The sequence below is a fragment of the Lagenorhynchus albirostris genome, chromosome 10, assembly GCF_949774975.1.
Source record: "Lagenorhynchus albirostris chromosome 10, mLagAlb1.1, whole genome shotgun sequence".
In the NCBI taxonomy this organism is placed as follows: Eukaryota; Metazoa; Chordata; class Mammalia; order Artiodactyla; family Delphinidae; genus Lagenorhynchus; species Lagenorhynchus albirostris.
Genome location: NC_083104.1, coordinates 73,016,397 through 73,035,990, shown reverse-complemented (window position 1 = coordinate 73,035,990; position 19,594 = coordinate 73,016,397). Strand labels below are relative to the sequence as shown.

The 19,594-nt window shown below is 40.6% G+C and overlaps 1 protein-coding gene across 1 annotated transcript in view; it reads right to left on the bottom strand.

Moving 5' to 3' along the window:
• Positions 1-11,249: 11,249 nt before the first annotated feature.
• CDC5L (cell division cycle 5 like) overlaps positions 11,250-19,594 on the bottom strand; it is a 46,429-nt gene continuing 38,084 nt past the window's right edge. Inside the window, exons 15-16 of the mRNA XM_060163018.1 lie at positions 16,382-16,594; positions 11,250-15,385 (exon numbers count right to left, since the gene is read on the bottom strand). Coding sequence (XP_060019001.1) covers positions 15,281-15,385; positions 16,382-16,594 — 318 coding nt within the window. The 3' untranslated portion in view covers positions 11,250-15,280. The remainder of the gene's footprint in view (positions 15,386-16,381; positions 16,595-19,594) is intronic.

Sequence of the window (19,594 nt, the reverse complement as noted above, 5' to 3'; positions counted from 1 at the left end):
AATACAAGAGACCAAGCACACGTTGGCACCATGGGTGACAGAGGAGGGCTGAGTCGGGGAGGGTGGGCTGGAACTGGCCTGGCTGGGTTTGGACAGAGCCCAGTAGGAGGATGGAGGGAAGACCAGCCCGGAGCAGGGTGAGCGGGGGAGGCCCCTCTGCCTGAGGGTGCAAGGCTGCACAGTACTCCTCAGTATGGGTGTTGCCAGGATGCATGGAATCAACTGATGGACATCTAGGTGTTCCCAGCTTTTCACTTACACAATGTGTAATGGATTTCCCTTATGTTGTAGGATAAATCCCCCAGGAAGACAGGGATTTTCCTGTAGGAAGACAGCCCCAGGGCTGCTCTTCTGTTTCTTCCCAGCTCAGGGACATGGTAATTTGTGCCCTGATCACGTATTTGAGGAAATGTAGGGAAATTAAGGTTTACAGACATATTCTAACCTTTTCAAATGTACCGGGTCTGTAAACTCCACATTGACTCAAATATAGTAGACAATCACTCTGTCTTTTATGTGCTTTGGGAAAATGTCCAAGTTTTCAGATGGATTGGTATTTGCAGGGCTTGTTTAAAAGGGTGTGAGGAGGGCTTCCCTGGTGGCGCAGTGGTTGAGAGTCCGCCTGCCGATGCAGGGGACGTGGGTTCGTGCCCCGGTCCGGGAAGATCCCACACGCCGTGGAGCGGCTGGGCCCGTGAGCCATGGCCTCTGAGCCTGCGTGTCCGGAGCCTGTGCTCCGCAACGGGAGAGGCCACAACAGTGAGAGGCCCGCGTACCACAAAAAAAAAAAAAAAAAGGGTGTGGGGAGGACATTGTCCTCTCGCGGTGACCTCCACAACCCCAGGCACAAGATGGTAAAGCAGGTGCAAGACTGGGAACTGGGTGGTCACAGATCAGGGCTGGACCATGTCGGCCTCTTAGACTGTGTCACAATCCCAACCTTGTCTTTCACTGTCGATCCTGACTTGGACATCCCTTCTCTCATCCACTTCCGTGTCACTTAGAAGTGTGTACCTGTTTTCACAGCATCTACAAGATGTGATCTCAGGTGAGTTTGAAACATGTTGAGATAGGCTATGAAAGACCAATGTACATTAATTTTAAAACGGACCAGATGTAAGACCACAAAAACAAACAAAAAATACATTTCAAAAAGCAGGACGAGTACAGATAACTCCTAATCACAATGCATGAAACTAGAAAGTAACAGCGGAAACGGGAAACTGAAAAGCGATACAAAGTTCAAAATTAAACAAAAAGAAACAAACAAAAAACTATACCTGGATGGAATATTATTCAGCCTTGAAAAATGAAGGAATTCTGACAACATGCTATGACATGCATGAACCTTGAAGACATTATGCAAAGTGAAATTAGCCAGGCACAAAAAGGCAAATACTATAGGATTCCACTTGCACGAGGCATCTAAGTGGTCAGATTAATAGAGACAGAATGTGGAATCACTGTTTCCAGGGGCTGGGAGGAGGAGGGGATGGGGAGTTGTTTAATGGGCTTAGAGTTTCAATTTTGCAAAATGAAAAAGTTCATCTTGCATACTGCACAACAATGTGAATATACTAAACACTACTGAACTATACACTTGAAATGGTTGAAATGATACATTTTGTGTTACGTGTATTACAAAAAAAAAGACGAGAACACAGACATAGGATTATTTCTTAGACGCTGTCTTACTTATACACAGGGAGAAAAGAAAAGAAGCTTCCCCTTAGTGACAGAGAAAAAAATGCAGGACAAGGTGCCCTGAATTTTAGGCAGGAAATGTATAGACACATTTTACATGAACAAACTCTTACCTACCTAAAACGTTGAGCTGTATAAGAATGCAAATACCTTTGTGTTTTAAAATATCATTTTGCTGAACTGCCAAACTAAGATTTTGTGATGCAAAACAGCCAGCATCAGGGTTTGGTTCAGACCCGTTAAAACTGAATCACAAAAGCAACACTAAACTTCTACAATGTCATATTTTAATACAGTTTAAGAAGCTCACTGATGCCATGTTCACCCCTGAGTTTTCTTCTAGAGAGAATAATACGCACATTATGGGAAGTGCAGGGAGGCAGGAGTGTATGTTTTGTTGTTGATGTTGTTTAATTTTGTTGTTGCTGCTTCCTTTAACTAAATGAGGATTCATGAGGGTTTTCATCTTCGCAACCCATGTGCAATTCAGAATTGCACAGTCGCTCTCTCCAGCACACAAGCACACGGCCAGTCAGGGACAGACACAGTCCCTGTATAAGGAGATCACTAGTGTTACCATCTGTCCAGCGTGACACAAGGCAGACAGCAACACTGGTCTTCTGGCTCTGGGCTCCGTATGTGGCCCGTGGCTCCTTGTCACTCCAAGAGGAAATGGGCACAGATGCCCCTTTTACTTCCTGCCTTCAAAGCACCAGAGTCAAAAGGCACACTTACCCACCCAGGCCTAGCGAAAACCAAGCAGACTCTCAGGCCCCTTCTTGTGCAGTTCAATTCTGCATTAGAAATAAATTACTACATCTTAGCAGCCAACATGCCTTACCACCCGACATGACTTTCTAGAATAGCACTGCCCGACAGAACTTCCTTGAGGGTGGAAATGTGGCTACCTAACCCTTGATATGCAGCTAGGGTGAGTGAATGTAAATTTCTTTAGACTTATGTAAATTTGATTAATTAAAATGTTCGTTGTAACAGCTGCATGCAGCTCTTGTCCATATCGGACAGCACAGTTCTAGAAGAAGCAGCACCTTTCTGAACCTTTATTTTTCCTTGGATTTGTCTGCGTCTTTGTCAAAGTACAAACACAGGAACTATGGATACAGCAAGAGCCCTTGTCTTCTCCATCCTCGCCCCCAACTCCCCCTGCCCTTTCTACCATTCCCCCTTCCACCCAAGTTCTCTAGAGGTTTCCAGGACCAAATATTATTTCTAATAACAGAGTTTTCTCACTCCAGTTATAATCACAAATCCCTCTGGGGAGAAAGTCTTATAGCGAAACAAACGGCCTATCCAAAGGTTTCAGAAAATTACTTTTTAAAAACTCTTTGGAATGGACTATGCAGGGAAATGAAGTAAGTATCAGGTTGGTTTGAGTAAGTTATCACATATGCCCCATGAGCTTCAGGGCATGTTTTGAGAAGGTTTTTCTCCCTGCTCCCAAATAACGGACAAATTGTTGATATAACGAGTGATCGAAGGAAGGGCCAGTTGGCAGCCTTTGGAGCAGGAAGGCCTCTGCAGGGAGGAGAATATTAATCAAGGTTTCCCGAGCACGGGGGCAACCCGGAGAAAAACAAGCTTCTCCTTCATGTACAAGGCAGCTCCTGGGGACAGTTCCAACAGAGCTTCCCAACTTCAATGTGCACGCACGCCACCCGGAGAGTCGTGTTATAACGCAGATTCGCATTCAGCAGGGCCAGGTGGTGCCAAAGATGTGGGTGCAGAGACCACACTTTACATAGTGAGCCTCTAGGCCTCGATGCTCCTGAAGTCCACTCAGGACATCTGGCAGGCGGCTGCCAGGGCCCTGACTCCCAGCCCACCCCTGCCTGCCGAGGGCTAGTTTCTCTTGAAATGATCATCTTGGAGCCTGTCTCCTAGGAATTCAGCCCCACTTTATAAACTCACCTGCTGCAACCAGAGATCAACAGACCTTTTCAAAGTTGACCAAACATATAGGACCAAAGCCCTGAGAGACCAGTGGGAGGCAGCAGTCTTGAGTGAATGCGTCTGCTCCACAAATTCAGACTAGCCCACAGGGGGTCTGCTCTGAGGCCTGAGGGTCAGGGGGGTACCTGTTAGCACAAACCTAAGCTCCATCCTCCATTCTAGTTTCATTGATAATAACATTGGTGTTTTCCCTTATTTCTTCTTGTTCCCTACTACTGCTCACTTAATTCAGCCTTAATTCGGGATGAAATTGGTATAATCTGCCCTTTCAAACCATTTTATCTCCATCTACAAAAGGAGGAAAATAGGGCACCTATAACTCTCAATTTTGTGAGGATTAAGCTAGTGCACAGAGGGGTTTAGCACTGTCCAAGTATGACAGATGCTTACTAAATGCAAGGTGTTATTATAGGTTATTTTATGATGTTTGTTCCATGAGTAAGTACAGACTGGGGGGCTTCCCTGGTGGCACAGTGGTTAAGAATCCGCCTGCCAATGCAGGGGACACGGGTTCGAGCCCTGGTCCGGGAAGATCCCACATGCCGCGGAGCAACTAAGCCCATGCGCCACAACTACTGAGCCTGTGCTCTAGAGCCCGCAAGCCACAACTACTGAGCCCGTGTGCCGCAACTACTGAAGCCCGCGTCCCCTAGGGCCCACATGCCGCAACTACTGAGCCCACGTGCTGCAACTACTGAAGTTCACACGCATAGAGCCCGTGTTCCGCAGCAAGAGAAGCCGCTACAATGAGAAGCCCACGCAGCACAACAACGAGTAGGCCCAGCCTGCTGCAACTAGAGAAAGCCCGTGCGCAGCAATGAAGACCCAACACAGCCATAAATAAATAAATAATTTTTTTAATTATTAAAAAAAAAAAAAGTACAGATTGGTCTCCAATAACAATCTCTCTCTTCACCTCCAGACCCAATGCCCGCTCGGTATTTCCACCAGAAGCAAACGTTTCATCTTTTCTCCAAAAATCAGTCTCCCTCGCCTTCCTGTCAGAGGTGCCATCAATGTCCCTCTCAGAGGCAACTAACCCACAGCCATCTTCTGCCTCCATATCCAAGTACAACACTTCTCAGTTCTGCCTTCACAAAGCCTCTTGAATCCACCCTCTTCTGTCTCCACTGCTCACACCTTGTCACCTGTTCTTGGACTCCTGCAATCAATACCTTCTCACCAGTCTTCCTGCCTTTGCCTCTCTCCTTTCCAGCCCCATTACAGGAACTGCCTCCAGGTCAATCTTTCCCAAGCACCACTGGAGGTTTCAAAACAATCCCGATACGTAGTTCCAAAGACTTTTTTTTTTTTTAAAGCAATGGAAGCATAGTTGCAATAAGTGCCTGACTACTTGGGAAAGGGCTACACGCATGTATCCTGATGCTTATGAAATTGCTCCACAATCACTGTGGTACCTTACAGCCACGTCGCAGGCACAGTTAGAGAGACGCAGATCTTCACTGCCGCACCCATACTCAGGGAGTTCCCTATAGTAGCTCAGTCTATTGAGGGAGACTTAAGTCTCAGGTTGGATGAAGCTGTTTCTCAGAGAGCACTGGTTTTGTTTGGGTTTTTCCCTTTACATATCTGCTGTGGTTTTGTCATCAAGCAAAATCACTGCTATTATTTCCTCATTAACTGCTAGGGATTTTAGGACCTAGTATTATTTTGGAATTCATCTAGTTCACGATAAGTATTTCCGAAAGAGCAAGTTCACTTGAAGATAGTGATGACATTTGAGAATGAACATGCTCTATTTTTCAAATTTGAAGGGCCAGTTGTTGGTCCCTCAGTTAAAAGCAACTCCTCCATTCAACCACTAGATGGCATTTGAGCCCTGGTGACAGAGGAGTCAGTGGAAATTTGGAAGAGGTAGGCCACGACTTCCTTAACCAACCATAACAGGCTTGTCACTTCAGAACTAATTCTTATTAAAGGCAAGAACAAAATACTTGATTACCATCAAAGCAAGAGCGGAAAATAAAACCAGACAGGTGACGGGGAAAATAATTCCACACAAGAGTCTGTAAGTCATGAGGCTCCCTAGTCCCACCCTCTAGTTCCATTCCCCCTCCTTCTGAAAATGACAGATTCTGCAGGGTAAATGCCCCCAAATCCCTCTAGTTTAGTGCCTACTCCCACCTGCAGCCTCATCACTGCTAAGATCCCCACCTTCCCTCTGAGCTCAATCATGTAAGTACTCAAAGGCAGTTCATTCACACGGGCTCCTCCTAACTCACCAAGCAGAGGAGCAGCTTGCTCCTGCCACCCCAATGGCTGTCATTCTCCTTCCACAAGATCTTACGAACCAAGTCTGAACTCTGGGGGCAGACACTGGACACGTCCTATGGAGATTAAAAACTTCTAGATTTCTCAAGAAAGCACGCAAATCCTAAATCTAAACAGGTTTTCTTGACCTCTGCTTCCTCAGGTAAAGAGGTTTTTTTGTTTTGTTTTGTTTTGAATTCAGCCGCGCAGCTTTCGGGATCTTAGTTCCCCAACCAGGGATCAAACCCGGGGCCCAGCAGTGAAAGCAACGAGTACTAACCAGTGGACCGCCAGGGAATTCCCTCAGGTAAAGAGTTTTAAACACAAAACTACAGTTGGCAAACCTGACCTTTTTTATTGGTGAGCAGGAAGTTCTCCTTGGAGTAATCAAATAACCATCACCCACATATTTTGAACAGTTCTGCTCTCACTCAGATATTAAGTTTCTTTGCAAGGGCTACTCTGGAAGCAGAGAGTAAATTATACATTTAATCTTCCAATTAACCCATCATACACCTCCTAGAGGCAAGCCACATGCATCGTTTTTAAAATCTGGTCCAACTTCTGTTTTTTAGCCACTTCGTTACAGCAGGACAATCTTTGAGCACATTCAGCCAAATGTTCTCAGTGGTGGAGAGGGGCAGGGGCAGAACATCAAGTGATGTTTGGTGGAAAAGGATGACAACTGCTTTTCCATGAATTCAAAGGTTACCAGTACAAGATATACTCCTAAGATGTAGAAAGAACCTCCATAATTATTCATGAATCAAAAAGGTGGATTCATGTGTTCCAATAAAATTTTATTTACAAAAACAGGCATGGGCCATAGTCTGCTTCAAAACAAGCCTCAAAGGATTGTTTTAAGTAAATTAAACGTAAATTAAGTACATTAATTTTACTTTATTAATTTTACTTTACTTTAAGTAATTTTACTTTATTAATTTTACTTTAAGTAATTAATTTTACTTAAATCTGCAAGTAAATTAACTACCTGCTAGAATAAAGCCCAATACAAAGAACACAAGAGCCAGCAATGTAACATTAACAATGTATACCATCCTTTGTAGGTACTAGACCTACAAAGAACTGGAAAATGACCTTCTGAGAGAAAAATCAGTCAATAGAAATAGACCCAGAAATGACAAATGATGGAATTAGCAGATAAGGACATTTAAAAAGCTATTATAGGGCTTCACTGGTGGCACAGTGGTTGAGAGTTTGCCTGCTGATGCAGGGGACATGGGTTCCTGCCCTGGTCTGGGAAGATCCCACATGCCACGGAGCGGCTGGGCCCATGAGCCATGGCCTGCCAATGCAGGGGACATGCGCGTCCGGAGCCTGCGCGTCCGGAGCCTGTGCTCCGCAACGGGAGAGGCCACAACAGTGAGAGGCCCACGTACCGCAAAAAAAAAAAAAAAGCTATTATAGCAAACTATTACATATAAAATGGATGGAAACAAGGTCCTACTGTATGGCACAGGGAACTATATATTCAACGTCTTTGGATAAACCATAAAGGAAAAGAATTTTAAAAGAAGTGTGTGTGTGTATATATATATATATGTACATGTATAACTGAGTCACTTTGTTGTACAGCAGAAATCAACATAACATTGTAAATCAACTATACTCCAATAAAAAAATAAAAAATAATAAACTAATGATGCATTTTCCAATCCAAAAAGAGCTATTATAAACTTTAAATGGAGTATAAACTACAATAATACTGAATCACTATGCTGTACACCTGAAACTAATATTGTAAATCAACTATACTTAAATAAGAATTATATATATTAAAAAATTAAAAATAAAAAGCTACTGTAAACATAGCTCTTTATGCTCAAGAATGTAAAGGAAAATACGAATACTGTTAGAGAAATGATGTAAAAAAGAACACAGTGGGGGCTTCCCTGGTGACGCAGTGGTTGGGAGTCCGCCTGCCAATGCAGGGGACATGGGTTTGAGCCCTGGTCCGGGAAGATCCCACATGCTGCAGAGCAACTAAGCCCGTGCACCACAACTACTGAGCCTGTGCTCTAGAGCCCAGGAGCCACAACTACTGAGCCCATGTGCCACAACTACTGAAGCCTGCGTGCCTAGAGCTTGTGCTCCGCAACAAGAGAAGCCACTGCAATGAGAAGACCACGCACTGCAACGAAGAGTAGCCCCTGCTAGCCGCAACTAGAGAAAACCCACATGCATCAATGAAGATGCAATACAACCAAAAATAAATAAATAAAATTTAAAAAAAAAGAACACACTGGAACTGCTAAAGACAAATGAAATATCTGAAATGAAAATTTCACTGGAAAGGAATAATAAAAAATAGATACTGCAGAAGAAAAAGATCAGTGAACTTGAAAGACTGCAGTAGGATTTATACAAGATGTGGAACAGAGGAGAAAAGGAATAAGTTTTTAAAAGAACAGAGCCTCAGTGACCTGTGGAATATCAAGCAGTCTTAAGAGACATGCCTACCACAACATGATAAAACCCACCGTAATTGTAAGGATAGAGAGGTCAAAAGTAAAAGGACAGAAAAAGATGCCTATTGACATAGTATCAGATAAAGCAGGCTTCAGGACAAAAAATGTTGCCAGATATAAAGGACATTTCACAATGACAAAAGGGACAATTCAACAAGAAGACATAATAATCCTAAATGTGAGTGCAGACAATAACAAAACTCCTGAACAGAAAAAGCAAAAACCGACAGAACTTGTAAAGCAGAAACTAACACACCAGTGTAAAGCCATTATACTCCAATAAAGATGTAAAAAAAAAAAAAAACTGACAGAACTAAAAGGAGACATATATGCAAATCCACAACTGTAGTTGGTGATTTCACCAGTATCTCTCTCAGCAACTCACAGAACAAGTGGAGAGAAAAAAGCAACTAAGTATATATAGGAAACTTGAGCTCTACCAATCAGTGTGACCTAACTGGCATTTATAGAACATTACAGCCTGCAGAATACACATTATTTTCAAGTGAACAAGGAGCATTCACCCAAACAGACCATATGGTAGACCATAAAACAAATTTCAATAAATCTAAAAGGATTGAAATCATCCAGAGTATATTCTCAAACCACAATGGAATTAAATTATAAATCAATAACAAAAAAATTACAACAGTGTTTGGCAGTAGAAATATAATGCAAGCCACATACGTAATTTTAAATTTTCTACTAGCCACATTTTAAAAAGTAAAAACAGGTGAACTTAATTCTAATAATGTTTTATTTAACCCACTATATCAAAAATATTCTCATTTCAACCTGTAAGCAATATTTAAAAATTGAGATATTTTACATTTTTTCCATACTAAGTCTTCAAAATCCAGAAAGTTACTTAGGGCACAACTCGATTTAAACCAGGCACATCTCAAGTACTCAACAGTCACATGTGGCTAGTGGCTACTAGACAGTGCAACTCTACATAGTAGTTTAACAAGTATGTTAGAGCTGGTAATTTTAACCCCCATCTATAATAAGTTACTGCATTTTTCCCCCGAAAGGAAAAAATCTTGCCTTGAGACACACTTTTGAAATATTTAGACCTATCTTAAAAAATGTTAACACATCAATCATCAAGGTTACCAATTTGTCTTCAGACTGTTACTCCCTTTTTTCACTCACCCACTATCCCAGTGGGCAGAACACTTCCCAATTTTATCCATCGTTCTCAAACTTAGCTACCACCCATTCCATGAATACCTGCTGGCTACTTTGGGGTTCTCCTGTTCTTACGTCTGTCAGATGCCCCACTGCCTCCCTTTTATTTTTCCTGCACAGACACGAGAGCACGCAGGTCCTGTGCCTGTTGGTGGTTTATCCCCACCCCCTCATATTTTGGAGTGCATGCGGATAGCTTGTCGTCTAGTTCTCAAAAGTGTTGTCCAGGGGTTTTTAGTTGTTACATTTTTATGTAGGGAGTAAGAAAATTCAAAAATCTAAAAGATATTCCAGCCATCACCATCATTCCAGAATTTGATTTTCTAAACATATGCATGTATGACTGATAAAACTAAAAATTTGAAAGAGAAAATACTGTCTGCACTCCCCTCCTTGGTTTTATTTCTGACTCCGAATGTGGAATAAAGGGGACACAAAGAACGATACTGCCGTGTGATACTAGAGTTGTGACCTATAAACACTCCTCCTTTACCAGTGACACATTATTAGGCGCTCTCAGCAGAAGGGCACTGGAGGGGCACTACAAGTGGAAGGGGCTTCACTCCCGGTGCTGGTGCTTCTCCTTCTTGCTCCTAATGCATCCTTGTCAGCATGTGGCTTTCTTGCCAGCGAGAGGTTCTCCGCCAGCAGCACACACTCTCCGGAATTTTGCTGGCACCTCATGAAGCACCTTTCCTCCGAGGAGCACAGGCACCCCAGCAAGTGACTTCCTAGCGAGTTTTCCCGACACGCTGCCTGCCACCTTAAACTGTGGCACCTCAGCAAACTTCTCCATCCAGTGGGCCACACCACAGTCTTCAATGAGACCTGAATATCAGCCTTGGGGGGAGAGGAGAAAGGGCTCTTTCAAGTTTGTTCCTTCCTTGGGGACTCTCTCAGTCTACAAGTAGTGGCTGCTCCCTACATCTGCTATGCAGGTATTCTTTAGAGATGTCTGCCCCTTAGTGGTTAATCCCCTGCTACCTAGTTAATAATTCTTCATATTGAAACTTCCCTGTTCAAATTACTGGTATTTCTTTCTCCTGAATGGATCCTGAACCTTAAATGATAACACAAATCATTTGTAAAATTTACAAGAGGATGTATTTTTTTTTTGAGGATGTATATTTTCTAAATCACTAAGAAAATTAAAACCAGGAAATTACAGTCCATTTAGGAAATGAGAGAAATCAGTGAGAAAGCATAAAACATAATCACAGAAGACCAAAGTCAGTAATTAACATAAAAGCAAATGGATTAGACTCCCTATTAAAATGCAAAGACCCTCCAAATGGGTTGAAATAGAAAATCCAACACGACACACTGTTTAAGAGACAACTAGAAATTATATGAAAGTTAAAAATAAGAGGATAATTTTATCAAGCAAATACAAACAAAAAAGAGGACAAATATTCTAATATCAAAAACAGTAAAATTCAAGGCAAAAAGCATAAATAGCAGATAAAGAATAACTTTAGACTAATAAGTCTTCGTTATGAATTGTACCTAACAGACACAAGTATTTATATACTAAGTAACAGCATCAAAATATACAAAGCAAAAGCTAGACGGACAAGATGAAATTGAGAGAAATAACTATAATAGGAGACTCTAAGACAATACTATTACTCTATGGTAGTTTATTAAAAAAAAAAGAAAACAAAAATTGAATTAAAGTGGTTGAATAGATACACATTCACCTCTATCCCACACAAATTGAGTAAACTTTCATTTAAAACACCCATAGAACACTCTTAAAAAATGCTAGGCCCCCAAACCGCAATAAATTCTTAAAAACAGAAACCACATAAGCCATATTTTCTTTCAAGGTAAAAATCCTACAAGTAGCAAAAAATGAAAAAAAAAAGGCCAACCACACAGGAATTCTTAAATACTCTTAGTTACTGAACCAAAAACTTAAGACACAAAAATAAACTACTAGAACAAGACATATTAACATAGCTCGGATGTGAACATATTTGAAATTAGAAATAACCAAAAACCTTCAATGTATTCAACTGTATACAAACAAAAAGTATCAGACTCAAAAAGGTACAGGGAAAAAAATCTAGAGCAAACAAAGGAAATAATAAACATAAAATGAGAAAGTAATACATTTTAAAACAAAATCACAATTGATAAATCCAGTTTTCTTTTTTTTAAGGGAAAAAAAGATACCTTTAGCAAGTCTAATCAAGGGGAAAAAAATGGTAGAACTAAGATAAATTTCTTACAACTTAGAAGTAGCAAGCTTAATAGAAAAGAGACTTTTTTATTCTCTATTAAAATTATCCAATGTTAAATTTCAACAAAATGAGAAGTTTTCTGGAAAAGTATAAATTTAGTAAATAATAAACACAAAAGGAGATATACATTTTAAAACAAAAAATTTTAAAGTTACTTAAACTTAAAAAGACGTAACATACTAATAGCCACAAAAGAAACTGGTAGTTATCAAAAAGTTATTTCCTAAAAGGAGTCTGAACTCAGAAGTTTTATAAGCATGGTCCTTCGATTCTTCATGGAACAAATCACTCCCATGCTATAACTGCTATATTAACTGTTATATATAACTACAGAAAAATATATACAGTTATCCTATTCACTTTATAGAGCTAGCAAAATCCCTATGTCAAAACTTGGATGATAGCCCAGAAGACCAAACTCACTCATGTAAAAAAGCAATTTTCCTAAATAAAATATTAGCAAATCAAATTCTATAGTAGCAATAGGGCAGTCACATTTTAGGAGAAATGGATTCCAAAGGACATCCCATATTTCAAAACTAATTTTCCCAGGAAAATAAATGTAAAGATAGAGGATGCATGGTTGGAGAGCGTTAAGTCTACAGTCACTGTAGTGTATTTTTTTTCTTTGAGGCTACTTTTTCTTATCTCACCGTTATTTCTAATATTGATAATCTCACAGACAGCTCTCACTCATAGTGGTGGTTTCTTTTGGCTCTTTATCACATTTAATTTCTGCCCCAAATTTACTGAAACTTGAACGTGCTTTTGAACACTAGTTTGTATACCACCACTGAATGAACGCCTGTAAGAGAATACAATAAAGGTGAATGTTAAAACAGCCACCCAAATGGCTCTCAGAGGGTGTCGGTAAAGAACCCCGAGGCATTACAGGACACTGACAAAGGATGGCACATCTGTTTAGCAGTTAAAGCTGCACTGCTAAAAGGCAAAATCATGAGCAGTTTACAATTGCAGAAAGACTGCCAGGTTCAAAACGATGAAATTCTTGGTCATTTTTTAGGATATGGGTATGTGCATTACTTCAAATTTCAAAAACAAAGTGACTCTTTATTAATATTATTTGATTGGCTATTTTTAAACCTTATAACTCAAGTCTACATACGAAGCAAGTAAACTGTAAATCTTTAAAAAAAAAATTTTTTAACTAACTGACCTGATTCCAGGAGTTCAAAGATGGTTTGATGTTGGAAAATCTATTAAAGCATCATTAACAAATCAAATGAAGAAAAAAACACACACAAAAAATAAGATCCTCTTCATGGATACCCAAAAAGTATATCTGACAAAGTTTCAGAGCCATTTCTAATTCAAATTCTTTAAAATCTAAAAATAGAGGGTATTTCCTCTCTAGATAAAGAAAAGAATACCTGACTCAAAACAGCCAACCTATAGGTAAAACACTACTGACACACCCATTAAAATGAGAAATAAAACAAGAAATGTCCACTATCACCATCGTCATTATTTAACATTTTAGCCAACAAAACATGCAATAAAAATTAAATAAAACTATTAGAAGAAACATTATCATTAACCATAGATCAAAGTATTTCCTAAAAATACATGTGAAATTATTGGAAAAAGTACTAGAATTAAGTGACTAGATACCTGGAAAACGTAAATTTATAAAGACTACAGATGAGACCACAGAATTATTACTGCTCAAATTCTTCCAACCTGTCTCCATCAGGACTGGCTCTATCCTAGTTTGAGTCGCTCTTGTTGTTTGCCTGGATTACTGCATCAGGCTCCTACATTAACTGGCTTCCCTACCTTCAGCCTGGTGAGACATAACAGTAAAGCCACAGGATAACTCTGATAGTGTCATTCCTTTGCTAAAACCTTCTCACAGCTTCCCATCATAGTTAGAATAAGACCCAAATTCCTTACGACAGCTTCCTATATGGCCCTATCCAACCAGGACTCATACAAATGCCATTGTTGACACTCTAATCACACTGTCTTCCTTTCTGCTCCTCAAATACACCAAAGCGGCTTTGTGCTAGTTCTTCACTCTGTCGGCACTGCTCTTCCCTGAAGCTCACAAGGATGGCTCCTTCTAAGATGCCAACTACATCTCCTCAGAGAGCTCTTTGATCATCCAACCTACAGCAGCCACCCAGGCACTATCTCTCATCACCCTATTTTAATTCCCTCCACTAAATCTGAAGTTCACGATCTGATACTTTTCCCTGTATGTTTGGTATTCCTCCCACTAATGTCACCTACATGGGAGCAAGAACTTTGTCTTAATAACTGTTCATCTCCAAAACTTAAATAAACGCCTGGTGCGTAAGAAGAGTCGCTCTTCTTCCCTGAATTTTCATTGTCTATCATTCTCAAGAGACTGTAAACTCCACAAAACAGGAACTCTGCCTATTTTAGTCACTGTTCTATCTCCAGGACTCAGACACTGGCTATATAATCAATAAATATCTGACAAATGAATGAGTCCCTCCATCCCCTCCCCATAATTCCTAGCAGTCTAAGATTAAGCAAACTTTCTGGTGAGTCCAACATATTACTGGCTTATATTGAACTGCAGCCAACTAACGATTCCATATGAATTGTTATAAAGTTAGATCTTCCCACCTCTATGCATTCCCCAAATTCTACACTTGTATGACTGACTTGTTTAGATAAACAAGGAGCTTTAATAAAGTTTGATAGTACTGTTGAAATTAATCTTTAAAATGCCTTTGTCAAAAAAGTATTTGTAAGAAAATAACAGGTCAAGAAAAATTAAATCTTTTGAGTCCTAATCCATGAACTGTGTAAGTAGCTGGGAAGAGAAGAGCACTCCCTAAAGTTACACTGAAAAAAACACTGAGGTATTAAAAAGTTAATCTATCTTGTCAAGGTATAGAGAAATGACCATCCTATGCAAAAATGGTCAAAACTAACAAAGCCACAAAAAGATTGCCTCTTAAGGATTTAAATTAAGATACTGGATCGTCATTTTGATCACCCGAGAGTTACTCATTAAATATGACACAGAGTACATATTTCCTGGTTTGTGGGCACTCTTAAGTATCTAATTACTTCAAACAAAAGGCTACATTCTCAATTTTTTATATTTTGTTTTTATTCGAGAGTTTACTCACAGGCAGCAGTTTAAAATCAGGCTTTTAAAATTAAAGGCCAAAACTAAAAAAAATCTGCAAATATGGCACTTTTAAAAGAATGATCGTCTTAATAATTTAAACCTAAAATGTCGTGTGGAGTTAAAGTCTTTATACATAAATGTGTAAGATCGATATCATTTAAAATAAACAACTGAAAAACCACAGATGGTGGGCAAATTTGTCAATGAAGATAAACATCAGTATCAGCCTTCCAGGGTATGAACACCAGCAATTAATTCATCTTGTGAGAGAATATGCTTCAGAATTTGGCCTTTAAAGTCTCTTTCTCCAGCAGCAAATCAGCATATCTATGCTGAAGTTCCTTTTCTCTTTCCTGTTGTCGCTGAACATCTTCTTTCAGACACTTGAAGAAACAAAACCATTAAATTATTTTTTCATATGTAAGCACACTGAAAATTAAAAATATCTTATGGTACTTTATCATCTTACAAACAGCTGAGTTAAGTCAACACTTTCAAGAGGTAAGTATTCCCCAAAGAGAAACAAAAATAGTAACTACTTCTGCTATAAAACCAGTCCTGGGGCTTCCCCAGTGGTGCAGTGGTTGAGAGTCCCCCTGCCGACGCAGGGGACATGGGTTCGTGCCCCGGTCTGGGAAGATCCCACATACCGCGGAGCGGCTGGGCCCGTGAGCCATGGCCGCCGAGCCTGCGCATCCGGAGCCTGTGCTCCGCAACGGAAGAGGCCACAGCAGTGAGAGGCCTGCGTACGGCAAAAAAAAAAAACTCCTCCCCGATAAAACCAGTCCTGTGGCCATTCTTTGATTTGGTCATACAACTACCATCTTGTTATAAAACCTCTGCTGCTATCTCAAATAAACAAGCTATTATTGTCCTATCAATACCCACAAATGCACTTAAATAAGCCCTGGCTGCCCTTTATCTGGGCAGGGGCTATCATGCACACTTGGCAAATAAAGTTAAACCAAATCTGGCCAAAGGAACTTGATGCTCTGGGATTACTGATATATTCCCAGCATCCTAAATTACAAAACAAAAAGACACTGGTTTAATGTACCTCAGAGAGCTATATGAATGGGATGCAATTAAATTTCAGGGGAAAAAAAATCACGAGGGTTACTTATTCCATTTCACAGTGCATCTATATACAAAACAAAAAATTGGTACAGGAAAAGCCTGTGTATCCAAAACTGGCCTGGTCTATCCACCTACACACAGGCAATTCTAGACTAGAAAGTCAAAAACTTTAGGCTCTCATTGAAAAAAAGCCAGTCAATGTCAACTGCAAAAGACAGCCTGCACAGGAAAGGAAAAGAGGAAAGCCCTGATTATTCTTTGGAGCTCTCTTTCTAAGCAATGCTGCAAGCCAATAACGTTACCTCTAGCCTCCGGGGAATAGCAGAATCTTCATGTTTCTTGAGTTCTTCAAAAGTGCGTAACTCCAAGTAAGCCTGCTCAATTTGGTCCCATAAGTCATTCAACTGTTTCATGAGCCCCATTGCACGAGACTGGTAACCCCCAAGCAAAATTTTCATCTTCTTTTCCATCTTTGCAGCTCTCTTGGCTTCTGTCGTCATGTGACCCCTGTTTATCTGGGGGTCGGGGAAGATTCACATCAGCACACACGAGAAAAGCAGGCTAAATAACAGGACTAAAAAGGCACAACTGGTCATCTACTACCTCAAAGCAAAAGTACATTAGATGCAGTCTCTATCAAATTACCCATGACATTTTTCACAGAACTAGAACAAATAATCCTAAAATTTATATGGAACCATAAAAGACCCAAAATTGCCAAAGCAACCCTGAGGAAAAAGAACAAAGCAGGAGGCATAACCCTCTCAGACTTTGGACAATACTACAAAGCTACAGTAATCAAAACAGCATGGGGGCTTCCCTGGTGGCATCACGGTTAAGAATCCACCTGCCAATGAAGGGGACATGGGTTCAAGCCCTGATCTGGGAAGATTCCCACATACCGCAGAGGAACTAAGCCTGTGCACCACAACTACTGAGCCTGCACTCTAGAGCCCACAAGCCACAGCTACTGAAGCCCATGTGCCTAGAGCCCGTGCTCTGCAACAAGAGAAGCCACCGCAAGAAGCCTGTGCACCACAACAAGAGAAGCCACCGCAAGAAGTCTGTGCACCACAACCACTCGTAGCAACTAGAGAAAAGCCTGCGTGCAGCAATGAAGACCCAACGCAGCCAAAAATAAATAAATAAATAGATAGATAGATAGATAGCTAGATAAATAACAGCATGGTACTGGCACAAAAACACACATATGGATCAGTGGAAAGGAAAAGAGCCCAGAAATAAACCCACACACTCACGGTCAATTAATCTTTGACAAAGGAGGCAAGAACATACAACGGGGAAAAGATAGTCTCTTCAGCAAGTGGTGTTGGGAAAGCTGGACAGCCGCATGTAAATGAATGAAGTTAGAACACACCCTCACACCATAATAAATTCAAAATGGCTTAAAGACTTATATATAAGACATGACACCATAAAACTCATGGAAGAGAACATAGGCAAAACATTCTCTGACATAAATTATACCAATGTTTTCTTAGGTCAGTCTCCCAAGGCAATAGAAACAAAAGCAAAAATAAACAAATGGGACCAAATCAAACTCATAAGCTTTTGCTCAGCAAAGGAAACCATAAACGAAATGAAAAGACAACCTACTTGCAAATGATGCTACTGACAAGGGCTTAATTTCCAAAAATATACAAACAGCTCATATAACTCAATAACAGAAAAACAAACAACCCAATCAAAAAATGGGCAGAAGACCTAAATAGACATTTCTCCAAAGAAGACATAGAGATGGCCAATAGGCACATGAAAAGATGCTCATCATCACTAATTATCAGAGAAATGCAAAGCAAAACTCCACCTCACACGGGTCAAAATGGCCATCATTAAAAAGTCTACAAATAACAAATGCTGAAGAGGGTGTAGAGAAAAGAGAACCCTCCTACTGTTGGTGGGAATATAAACTGGTGCAGGCACTATGGAAAACAGTATGGAGATTCTTCAAAAATCTAAAAATAGTTTCCATATGATCCAGCAATCCCACTCATGGGCATATATCCAGACAAAACTATAATTCAAAAATATGCATGCACCCCTATGTTCACAGCCACACAATCCACAACAGCTAAGACATGCAAACGACCTAAATGTCACGGACAGATGAATGCATAAAGAAGATGTGGTACATATATATATAATGGAATACTACTCAGCCATAAAAAGGAGTGAAATAATGCTATCTGCAGCAACATGGACGGACCTAGAGATTATCATGTTAGGTGAAGTAAGTCAGAAAGAGAAAGACAGATACCATATGAGATCACGTACATATATATGTAATCTAAAATATGACACAAGTGAACTTACCTACGAAACAGACTCACAGACATAAATAACAGACTTGTGGTTGCCAAGGGTGGGCGGCAGGGGAGGGAGGGATGGACTGCAAGTTTGGGATTAGATAAACAACAATGTCCTACTGTATATCACAAGGAACTATATTCAGTATCCTATGATAAATCATAATGGGAAAGAAAAAAATACATTAGAGTTTCTTATACTTCAACTACCTTAATGCAAAATTAGGTTTAAGGGCTTCCCTGGTGGTACAGTAGTTAAGAGTCTGCCTACCAATGCAGGGGACACGGGTTCGAGCGCTGGTCAGGGAAGATCCCACATGTCGCGGAGCAACTAAGCCCGTGTGCCACAACTACTGAAGCCCGCGCACCTAGAGTTCCTCAACGAGAAGCCACCACAATGAGAAGCCCGCGCACCGCAAGGAAGAGTAGCCCCCGCTCACCGCAACTACAGAAAGCCCACGCGCAGCAACAAAGACCCAACACAGCCAAAAATAAATAAATAAATTTTAACAAAACAAAACAAAACAAAACAAAATTAGGCTTAAGAAGGGCTTCTCCTGCACTTGAACAGTTTTTACAGGTTAGTCCCAAATAAATTATGCATAATAACATCACCGATGATTCAATCTCAAAGAAGGCTTGAATTTCACAGTATGGGGAAAACTAACCTTTACCTCCAAAAATAACGTTTGCCATCATTAATCTGCAACAACTCTGGGACTGACAGCAATGTATCTTCACCATCTATATCTCAAAAATGCACTTCTATATATTATACATCGACCACATTTTTAATAACTGAATAATATCCAATCAATGTACCAAAGCTGTGATCAAAACATAACCCCTTCAGGGGCTTCCCTGGTGGCGCAGTGGTTGAGAGTCCGCCTGCCGATGCAGGGGACACGGGTTCGTGCCCCGGTCCGGGAAGATCCCACATGCCGCGGAGCGGCTGGGCCCGTGAGCCATGGCCGCTGAGCCTGTGCGTCCGGAGCCTGTGCTCCGCAACGGGAGAGGCCACAACAGTGAGAGGCCCGTGTACCGCAAAAACAAAAACAAAAAATAAAAAATAAAATTAGGTGAAAAGAATTTAAAACGTATAAACTCAAAAGAGAACTGGAGAGGGACAATTAGCAGAAGGTTTCAACAAAACTCTAGAGCTGATGCAGAAGGGCAGAGAAAGCCCCA